General features: G+C 35.1%; 2 protein-coding genes across 2 annotated transcripts in view; one reads left to right on the top strand and one right to left on the bottom strand.

The window, feature by feature from the left end:
- PsGEF (Protostome-specific GEF) overlaps positions 1–7,295 on the top strand; it is a 26,477-nt gene extending 19,182 nt beyond the window's left edge. The window contains exons 9-15 of the mRNA XM_018512803.1: positions 257–469; positions 3,350–3,712; positions 3,847–3,961; positions 4,137–4,540; positions 4,932–5,153; positions 5,573–5,915; positions 7,004–7,295. Coding sequence (XP_018368305.1) covers positions 257–469; positions 3,350–3,712; positions 3,847–3,961; positions 4,137–4,540; positions 4,932–5,153; positions 5,573–5,915; positions 7,004–7,279 — 1,936 coding nt within the window. The 3' untranslated portion in view covers positions 7,280–7,295. The remainder of the gene's footprint in view (positions 1–256; positions 470–3,349; positions 3,713–3,846; positions 3,962–4,136; positions 4,541–4,931; positions 5,154–5,572; positions 5,916–7,003) is intronic.
- A 2,563-nt stretch (positions 7,296–9,858) lies between these two features.
- Positions 9,859–11,206, bottom strand: mRpL30 (mitochondrial ribosomal protein L30). The gene is made up of 4 exons (XM_018512769.1): positions 11,092–11,206; positions 10,799–10,939; positions 10,246–10,372; positions 9,859–10,171 (listed from the first exon to the last, which is right to left on the bottom strand). The coding sequence occupies exons 1-4, from the start codon at positions 11,097–11,099 to the stop codon at positions 9,878–9,880; spliced, it is 570 nt and encodes a 189-aa protein (XP_018368271.1). The 5' UTR covers positions 11,100–11,206; the 3' UTR covers positions 9,859–9,877.
- Positions 11,207–11,683: the final 477 nt, after the last annotated feature.

Here is an 11,683-nt window from a genome sequence, read left to right as displayed (position 1 = left end):
TTACTTTTTTTTATTAACTTAACTTTTAATTCAATTAATTTCATTATACATTAACTTGTATCTTAACTAAGTTAAATTTTCAAGGTTGTTAACTTTAACTTAACTTAGTTAAAAGAAAAAAGTAACTTACCCAACCCTGCTAGTTAGTATTAGTACGGTAAGGGTTAATATAAATATAAAATAATTTCTTTCGCGGTGCTTATAGTATTGAAAAAGCGAAAACCGTACCGTTTTCGTAGTAAATTCATGCTTGCAGAGAGATGACAAGATTGTTGGGCCAGGCGTCCCCACGAAATTGCCAACAAGCAAGGAATTTGGCCCAGGGTTATAGAGAAGCTACGGCAAACGCGGGTGTCATGGAACCGCCGCGAGATACCGGAAGGCCTTTGCTAAGTTTACAGGAAGTAGAATCTCGATTGGTATTTGCGAGATGCAAGCCGTTTACCTTAGCGTTACCAGGAAGACGATGGTGAGCTTTCTAATTTATAATATATTAATAATGGATTTTACGATACAGGATGTCCGGAATTTAAATATCAAAACTTCAAAAGCGTGTAGAGGATCGATAAACATAAGAAAAAAAAGTTCTGTAGAGATATGCTTGTTTTTGCTTGGTTTTGGAAAAAAAAGACAAAACGTAATTTTCATTTTTGTACTTTTTTATTTTGTACTTATTCACGTTGTATTTATTTATTTGCTTAATGTAGGTATTGTTTAAAATGTTGGCGTCTTGCAGCAAGCATTGCATCTAGTACGAATAGCTCATGTTGCAGCCAAACACTGATCTGATGATATTTGATGATGCACTGCAGCCTCGATTCGATTTCTCAATTGTTCTCTTGAGTTGATGATAATGAATAAACTTCCTGCTTCAAGACCCCTCCCCACACAAAGTCCAGTAGTGTCAGATCAGGTAATCAGGCCAAGATACTACTCCACGTCCAATTCATCGTCGTGAATAATGTCTGTCCAGCTAAGCTCGAGTAGCTCTGCCATAATGAACTGGACACCCATCGAATTAAAACCACATTTCAATCTGTTGCTGCAAGTGGATGTCTTCTAAATAATCGAAGAAGTCAGTTTCCAAAAAATCTGTATTCAGCGACGATAATATTTCAGAGGAAGCGCGACAACGAAGCAATTACATTTTGTCTTTTTTGCGATTTTCTCCAAAACAAAGCAAAAACGAGCATATCTCTACAGGATTTTTTTCTTATAGTTTATCGATCTACACGCTCCCGAAGTTTTGACATTTAAATTCCGGATACCCTGTATAATAAATAAATTGATAATATAAATTTATAATATATTTTTTTAACTTTTTAAGAATTTCGTGAATAATATTATACATAACTTACAATTAAAATAAAATTTAATTTCTAGTAAATATGCTGTTTGTATTTCAGTAAAGAATAAAAATTTAAAAATAAATACAATAGAAAGAGCTACGAGCCAAGCTAGATATTGGTGCTATATATTATTGATTATATAAATTATACGTATAAATATACATTTCGTATTACTCTATCTGGTCATTTTCAATGTTTAAAATAAAACGTTAACTATACCTAACAATTTATTAAAACAGTAATAAATTAAATTCTAATCGCTAATTATCCCTAACATCTTGTGTATTGGTTTTTTTATATACGACGCTCGCAATTCTTCTTACTTGGTGCGACGTTAGCTGGTCAATGATTCATGTGCAGTGACTTCCTGAAAAGGTCGGCATAAAAAATAGTTTCCAAGATATCTCGTAACGCAATAACGTGATGAAATAGTTAAAAAGATTGTTTTCATTATAATGTTAAGACAAGTCGGAATCCATAAGTAATAAGGAAGTTATTTATTAAAAAACTGTAAAATTCGGAGTCATGTAACTATTATAAAATCGAATTTCCAGGGTTGGGTGCCAAGTTAAAAAGCTAAAAGTTAAGTTAAAAAGTTGAAAAGTTAAATAATTTTAACTCAACTTAGTTACATTTTAGACTTTTAACTTTTTAATTTTATTAGTTACATTTTATCGATAACTATTAACTTTTTATTTAAATTTTTTGAAGTTAAGTCTCAGACTAAACATATACTTCATTTAGAACGTAATCTATATTTTACTTAAAAGTTTTGTTTGTATTATATTATTTACATTATATATTGATTTCAATTTAGCAAAAACCGTATATTTTAATATATCTATAGTTTTTGATAGCTTGAAATCTATATATATATAACAGTATATATATAAACAAAAAATTTAAATAAAAAGTTAATAGTTATCGATAAAATGTAACTAATAAAATTAAAAAGTTAAAAGTCTAAAATGTAACTAAGTTGAGTTAAAATTATTTAACTTTTCAACTTTTTAACTTAACTTTTAATTCAATTAATTTCATTATATATTAACTTGTATCTTAACTAAGTTAAATTTTCAAGGTTGTTAACTTTAACTTAACTTAGTTAAAGAAAAAATTAACTTACCCAACCCTGCGAATTTCCTAATCAGAGTTATAAAAAGTGTACAATTTTTTATGTATAAAAGTGAATACCTGACGAAGTCGTCATTGTTAGTTACATGTTTTACAATTGCAACAATATTTGCAAATCCGAGAGCTCAGAGAACTTTCTTACACGCATGAATCGGTGTATATATCAAACAAGGTAGCAAGAAAATTATATGTGACGAACGATGGTTAAAGGCGAAAAATAGAAAGTGAGATATGAGTAAAGGGAACACTAGGAAGGGGATAAAGATTGAAGAATGGGAAGATATGTACAGATAGTGTCTCCGTGTCGCTGTTTATTCAGTCCTTGTGATTGTCTTTATATATAAACCATCTCAGAAATTAGTCGTTTATTGTATGATAGTTCTCTGTCTAGAACTTCTACTTCATTCCAATTAAATTCGTGCCTATTGATGCGATGGTCTGAAATGACAGACGGAGATCCTGTTTTTTTTGTTAATATCCGAACGATGTTTATTAACTCTAGTTTGTAATCATCTTTTCGTTTGTCCAATATATATGGCCTCACAATCTTCGCACGAGATTTTGTAAACCACATCTTGGTGTGACAATGGGTTGAGTACATCTTTTCCCCTTTTTATGACTCTTTTAATGTGTTGGGAATGGTGTACGCTATTTTGTAATTGATGTTTCTTGAGATATTGGAACGAAACTTTAATAAAAATTTGTATTTAAATTTTGTATCCGTTTGTCAATTATTATTTATTTATTTTATTCTTGAGATTCTGTAAAATGAAATCGGGAATTAATTACTGGTGTAATAATTTATGATCACTTTTAGCTATATAAAAAGATTTAACAATTATTAAAAATTTAAATCTATGTTTTAGGCTTTTCGGCGGAGCTCTTGCTAAGGTTGAAGGTCGAGCGCGTCTGCAACCATCCTGGGCTCTGCTGTTGACTGATCTCCTAGTATTCGCGCGAGTATCGCGAGACCGCGTGCTTTTCGTCACCGAAGAACCTCTGCGACTGTCCAGCATCGCTGAGGCATGCTTCACCGTACGAAAGAGACCGACGGAGTTTCGGCTGCAGGTCGCCATACACCCGAATGGCAGCGTGGACAACGATCACGCCGAGACGATAAACAGCGGCGGTTGCAGCCCACACAGTCGACCCCGAAGACGTGTTCTCATCCTTCGAGCGCCTACTCCAGAGCTCAAGGCTGTCTGGCACAATCTTCTTCAACGGCAAATGTGAGTGACGGGCTTGGCGCGAAAGTACGCGTGTGCGCATCGCGGAATATTTTGTCGGGAATCGAGGTATAAGCGGAAAGTCGCGCAAATGGACCAAGTAAAATTCATGAGCACCAATTTTCATTGCATTTTAGCATCTATGTGAATACAGGCTGTGGTTTGAGCTCGTCGGATCAGGACAGCCCCGAAGAGAGTCCGGTTGCTGGTAACAATTTCGCCGCTAACAGAGAAACCATAGAAAGTTCGCAGGTCAGTGAAAGATGATGACAGTTACGATATTTGAAAAACTATCCCGATATATTTTATATTTTGGAGGAAAAAATTATTCAGGTATTATTGCAAAAATAAAATAAAATAAAAAATTAAAATCATTATAAACATCTATTTTTTCCAAAATTCCAAAATCGATGCCTGAATGTACTAGATCACAAGAGAACCTCGACAACTTAACGAAGAGGAGAAGGAATCGCAGTCTGGCGAGAGCCTAGAGACGATTCTGAAGAACTCTCGGGAGAATAATCACTTGGCGCAATGGGTGCGTAATTCGCATCAGATCCCACCTCCTGACCACGAAGGTTCCTTTGAGGAATGGACAGCCGAGGAATTAGCAGCCAGAACTCCCCGAGAGAGTAACAGCCGATCGACTAGCCAGGATACCGCGACGGAGGAAGTCACCACGGCGAATTCCGACGTAGAGCAACAAAGCACCGCATCGAGTGCAAGTCTAAGTACTGTGAAATCGAACAGTATGACGCGGAAGAACGGTAGTCATATACCCACAAAGGAGAATTCAACGAGCTCCATCAGCATTTGTCGAAGATGTCATAGGTATTAATTTTGACATGCGACCAAACTTGAATATTCATTAAATATTCGAATATTTTATTTTTGAGTCTTTTTATTGATATTCTGTGAAAAATCCTTAATTTTTAATCAATTCTAGGGCTCTCTGTATTTGTCATAAACAATGCAAGCAAAACCGTAAATATTTCTTGAATGATAAAATACAGAATTTATAATAAAAATTATTGGTAATTTTGTTAAGTTCATATAATGACAAACTATAGGATTAAAAAAAACTATTCAGCATTTTAACATTACAAGTAGTCGAGGTTTCGTTCTATGTTCACTAAGGCATTTTTTTCTCAGTATGGTGTGTATTATCTACCATATAAATGCTAAATGTTTTTTTATCACTCTATATAATCGCCCACTACAGATTGGGTTGTCCTACGCCGCCGTTGCAAAGGGATCCGTTTTCTCCATTGCCACCAAAGATTTCGGTTCTTCCACCAACCCCCGATCTCTGCACAAGGCATAGATTGCGAAATGGACTGCACGATAGCCCAGGACGTAACAGTCCTAGTTATACACCTGCGGATGGTAACACCGAGGATGGCAGCGAGGACGATCTCGATTGTGACGGGGAACCCCCTTACAGGTATAATAAATTATAATTATTTTGTATACTTATTTATCTGATTAATTTATACGTAATTATCAGAAACATCGTCATCAAGATTTCTTTTTAGCTATTAAAAATAAGAGAAGCGGAATAAAAAAACTTGTCAAACTTGTTTGATCCTGAACATCTAGCCAACATTTAAATTCAATGAAACCTATCGTAGTTCAATTATAATTACTTATTGATTAATGATTATCTAAATTCCTAAAAACAGCAATAACCTGAAAATGATCATGAAACGCTATATTTTCATTCGGTCTTTCAACAAGATTTGTTAAAATGATCACCAAAAAAATTATCACAAAACATCATTTTCACTCGGCTCTTTAAGAAGATTTAATGAAATTAAAGCGACTTTTTGATTTCCTCTGTCCGTAACAATCGTTCTCACGCAGAGCTTTGAGACGGTTTGGTACAATGAGCAGCCTGGATCAAGATGATGAGCTGGATGAGCAGGGAGACGATGATAATCGGGATACGGAGTCGCCACCATCTGGCTTGAGAGCATGGACTGCCCGAGCGAGCAGCTATGTTGTCAGCAAGATGGTTTTACTAGAGCAACTTAGCGAAGGTGTCGGCGGTTACCTTCTTCAACCCCCAGTACCTCCGGAGCGAACTGAGTTCTCGTTAGATCCAAATGACGAGGAAGGTACCACATCCGGGGCGACTTCCGGTGACGATATATGGGGTACGCCGACTTCCGGCGGACCGGATGATGAAAGCTTCAGCGCCAATTCGGTAATAATATTTTCAACGACAATACACAATATTAATATCCAAATAGTTTAGAAGCACAGTGAAGCCCCAATGTGAAAGATTTTATCAAGTGATCACGATTGACAAATTTATTTCTAAATACTCGTATATTAAATACTTATTTCATGAAATGGAGAATATGACCGATATTCATAATTAGTTCTTATTTCAAGATCATCTTAAGTAATGTATTATTAAGATATCAAGATGGATCTGTGATGTTTTTGACATTTTGAGACTATACCTAAGGGATTCTAAATATGAAAATCGACTATGAATACTGGCCTATGTATTACAAGACATATAATGAATATCATAAGTTTCATTTTTTTAAACAAATCTAAAACAACTTAGAAATAAATTCTCCAATTCATGTGTAAAAGAGGAAATCAGTATTACTTTATTTAAAATAGTTTAGTGTAATACAGTGTTTATAAACATTTCTAGGCTAAATATTTAATCGCGTCAGCTTTCAGTAAAAACTTATTACAGTATGCATTATAAATTATAATCTATACTCTATACTGCATTGCGTAAATAAATAATGATCACTTGATACGTATAACTATTTTCACATAAGCTTGCTTGAAAATAGCGTCTAGTTCCGAAGCATCAACTCATTTAAATTGCACTCTGCATTAAACATAAAAATTGCATTTACTTTTCGAGAACGATTTGTACGAAATTTAATGTACAATACTATGGCAAGTTTTACTTTTTAATTCATGGAATTAATTCATAGAATTAATTCGATAAATTTTTGCGACAGTATTGTTATAAACTACAAGTCGTACCTATTGCCCAAATTTTTGTCTAAATGCGACTGTTTCACTTGATATACGTAAAACTACAGAATCAAATGGTCGCACCTAGCACTAAATATGGGATCACGAACATTATACATTAAATCAGGGGCCTTTTCATCCTCGGTATAGGCGTATGTGACGCAGGAATGCAGCGATAAAAAGAAGATAGAATAAGCTTCGCACGCTTGCCTGCATGACGACGCTTGCCTTCTGTTTTTCTTTTTGCAAAGAATCACTAGCCCGAGCTGTGCCTGACTTCCCTAGCCGCCGCCGAACGGCTGCAGCAGCAGCGGTGGCGCGGTGGGTGTCGGTGCCATCGGTGAGGACAATTACGGCCTAAATCTGTCAGCGGAGGACGACGTCGATCAGGAATCAGAGAATGAGGATTGCTCGTTGCCGGAGCTGAGCATGGACCAGTTACTGGGCAGCAGCGGTAGTTTGGGCTCGTTGCGCTGTTTCCTGGGCAGGAGACGGCTGGAACCGCTGCCGGAAGAGGAGGATTCGCCTGGCAGCGGTAAGCACCAGGTCGGATGGTGGTGACAGCGGTTTCAAGCGACGTCCAAATCGAGCGTCGGTGCGAATGTGGACGAGCGCGACCGCGTCTTCGCTAAGCTGAGCCAGGAGGATGAGGAATTCCGTCGGAAGATCGTCGATTTGCATCGCAAACTGTCAGACGTGGACGCGGCATCGGAAACGGCCGGTTCACCCAATTCAAAGAGTTCCAAGGAAGCCGAACGTCTGAAAGAGCTGGAAGCCGTCGCGAGAAGAGCGGAGGAGACCAATTCTCGCAACGTCGAGGAGATGAACGCCGAGAAGAGGCGGGAAGCAATGCGGAGAGAAGACTCCGCCGAAGCGAGCGACAAAAGAAGACACAGAAGTAAAAGGACCGATCAACTAAGGAGGTCAAAGAGGTTCGAAGAAGAGTTTGACGATCAGAATGAGAGAGGGAGTCCGTCCAGCACTGGCGAGACAAATTTTCTGAACAGACTGAGGCTAAAGAGACGGAGCATGAAGCTACTGAGTTTCCTGAGCGGAAGAGCAGCGGACAGATCGCAAGAGGAGAGGGCAGCGCGACTACTGAGGATGTATATGCCGGAAAAGGGCGGCGCCAGGTCGGCGCAGAACACAATCTCGATTCATCATACGTCAAGGGACAGGCGGTTCTGGAAATTGCGCAATCGGAGACGAACCAGTTCCGCGTAAACTCATACATAAGAGTCGTCGTGTGGGTGATGCTTTACTCGTGCGTCACGCTCGTTGCTGTCAAGTATATAAAAGAGATCACGTCGCTCTATGCGAAAAAATGAAGGCTATCGAGAGTATCGTGTTTTGAAATCGTTACGAGATAACTATTTAGCATCAAAATTGCAAATAAAATATAACATTAACAGTTATCTTGATACAAAACGTTAAATTCATAAGTCGCGTGTTAGTTTAAAAAAACATTAGATAATATATTAAAATGTATTAGTATAACGAGAAGTATATATATACATATATATATAATAATTACTGTGATAGCATAGAGGACGATTAGAAATGATTACAAATACATTTGGAGATGACACTGCAAGGAATTAATAAGATTTGACACACGAGTAAACCATAGCTCAGGAAATCGTATATTAAAACGAAAAGAGATCGCGATGAACGGGGAAAATCGAAAAAGAACGGCAATCATTATCTCTCCGTTACTAGGACTTCCAAAACATTCGTGTTTACCGAGACTTTTTGAATTCTGCTCGAGCATGTATGAGGCCGAAGTTGTTTTCATAGAGTGGTAGTAGTGATTACGAATAGTTGACATTAGGTTTAACTGCAGTTTCAATCTAGTTCATTTCTTAGTACCGCAAAGGAATAAAAGTCACAGTTGGTCCTCTATCAGTGACAACGGAAATGCAACTTCAGGATTAGTCGAGTACAGAATCGCGCTATTAGTAAGCTTGCTAAACCTCGCGACAGGACATTCTATGGGTACGGCCTAGCGGATCGTTTCCGGATTATTTGAGCTGATCGGCAGTTTGAGTTGGAATCGGCGAGTTTCGCTCGTGAATGTAGACTTCTTCTGAATTTCGACTCTTTTTTTGGAACACTGTATCTAAGTAGGTCCGCACGACTGACCCAAAGCGGCATTTATCTTCCACTTATTATACTAGGTGTCCCGCAACAAGCTGCTGATATCTTACGTAAGGTTGAGGCTACTTTATGTCAAGGAGATAAATAAATATAAATTATTCGGAGCGGCTGTAATATAATAATATATTAAATTAAATTTATTATTATTATATTAATAAATTAAAATATATATTAAATTTAAGTTTATTATATTATATTACAGTCGTTATTATGCAATAACGATCTAATGATGAGTCCTAAATTTAATCGTAACTTAATTGAACATAAGATTGTATATTGTAAATCGGAACCTAATATTTATATTTGAACGTTTTGACTAAAAGTGAATCGAAAAACCTATGATTAAGATAATGAAATCTTATTGCAGGGCATCTTATAGATCTTGCGCCTGGTCTGCGAAGGGTTCCACAAATTCATTGGATGCATATACAGTCATAGATTTTAAAATTGAAATCTCATCAGTCATATCTATTTTAGCGAGTGTTTATCAAAGAGACATTATCTTAATTTAATATTAATTTTCAGTTTTAAATATATTTCATGAAGTATTAGAATCAATTTAATAAAGTTAAGATTGAAATGAATTGAAAATTTTATGCAACCTAGGAATGTGGGACACTTTAAACAGACTAAGAATTAACTAAAACACTAAAATTTTAACATTACTGTTAGTAGATTGTAAACTGGTCGATTGACCGCATATGAAAAATATAAATAAAACTATATTATTTGTTCAATCGTTTCCTTCGTATCTCTTAAAGTGCAAAATTGTCTTTCATGAATATTATTTTCACATATTTTTCATACACACAACTGCTTCTAACTGACTGTAAATTTCTTCTGACTATACTATACAGGGTATTTTGAAAGTTTTTTCTCAGGAAGGGAACTTTAAGGATTATCTACCAAAGGATTATTTTGAAGGTTATTTAATATGATAGATTAACATATCAATGACTTATTAACAAATATTTATTTTTATTATATTTAATTCAGTATCTATTACATAAGATTTCCCTGTAACCACTTAAGTCTCAGTTTATCTTGTATAATATGATGATTCAGCTTCTTTGGATTGTTTATAAACTGTTCCACAGCTTCTTCGCGAATAGATTCTACTTTCGGTACAACATAAAATGTGCCATTCTCGTGTAAATATGTACCATTTAGATCGTCCATGGTTGGCAATTTGTTGGGTAACTTTATGGGAACGATCTTTACCAAATGCTTCACCTTCCAGAGCATGGCACACATATCTGACGTGTTTTTTACGATCACTACAGCATCTCCATATTTCTGTAAGACAATTAAGCGAATAAAGAGTTTGTCAAACACTATCCTACGCTTTATGTGCATACAACTTTGGCTACCTTATCTTCAAAACCTATACTTTTAAGCACCTCTTTCTCCCACCATGGATTACACGCAAAAGACTTTACCCGTCTTACTAATAACAGCTTGCTCGGCTTAAATGTTGGATCAACATGATCTGGATGTCTACAAATGTAATTTTGAGTACCCAAACCAGGAGTAGCAATTGTGAGATTTACTAATTGCGAGTTGTCATAATTCTTTCGAAGTTCAAAATACATTTTCCTCAGTATTTAATAATTTGTCAGAATTCAAGGAAAAATGTTTAAAGGAAAATTTCTTTGAAACTTTAAATTTTGACAAATTATTAAATACTGTTTTTGTCTTGTTTATCTTTAGTTACATAAAAATGAAAGGAATTGTTTCAAATGTCAAAAATTCAAAAAGATTTTAATTTAAAAAATGTAAAAAATTAATTTATAATTCAAAGGATTTACAATTTAAAAGATTGATAATTTCTTCGTGGTAAATATATTATATTTTATTGTAACTCATGAATAGCGAAATTTCGAAAAAATTGGAATCTATACGGTGTAATATAACCTCACGTACCTTGGAAAATATGTAACATGTCCATACTTTACCCCTTCGAGATTACCCTGTGCATCTTTCCATCTAATGTTTCGTTTATGGATATGACGTACGAAATTAAAAAAAATAGGTGCACCAGTTAGTTTAGTTGTCACGTTGCAACTAAAAATTAAATTTCGTAAGTTTGAGTATCTATGTATAGGTTAGAGCTAACTTGTTCTTGGAGTATATAAAAGTTAATAACACTGTCTCGTGTGTTGTTCCTATCATGATTCAAATAATTACAACAATTTGTCTCAAATTTGTTTACTTACGTAAACATTGCTCTTTTGTCTTGTGTCTATTAATTATAAGTAAAATCACACAATCAACACTGATCACACTTTTGATTCGTATCAACTTTTTGGTAATTACGCATAACTGATATGTGGCGCCAACTAGTGAAGATAAAGGAAAAACTAATACAGAAATTTCATGAATGAGCAATACCCAACAATAGTACCTTCTTGCATTGAATTCATCTTTACCAACCAAAAAATTAGGAAATCCAGAATTGTGGATGATGCTTGAAAAGTAATAATAATTATAGTAGAAACAAAATGTGTATACATGAAAAATTCTGTGGTCAATCTCGAAATGATCTCGAAATGACAAAGTCTTATTTTTCCCGTTTATTTTAAGCAATTTTATTTTAACGAAAATATTTAATTTAGGCGGATTATTTAATTAATAATTTTTAATTGTCAGGACATTAAAATAAAAAATTACGTAAAAATATAAATATGTTAAAAATACGTAAATATATATAAAACAAATACGATGCAAAAAGATTACAACCTGATAGATATTTGTCATTATTTTTCTTTTGTATTGTTGTAGGTGATATTTAATTTATTCATATTAAGT

The sequence above is a fragment of the Trachymyrmex cornetzi genome, unplaced genomic scaffold (assembly GCF_001594075.2).
Source record: "Trachymyrmex cornetzi isolate Tcor2-1 unplaced genomic scaffold, Tcor1.1 scaffold43, whole genome shotgun sequence".
NCBI classification, from domain to species: Eukaryota; Metazoa; Arthropoda; class Insecta; order Hymenoptera; family Formicidae; genus Trachymyrmex; species Trachymyrmex cornetzi.
This window is presented reverse-complemented; position numbering and strand designations above follow the sequence as displayed.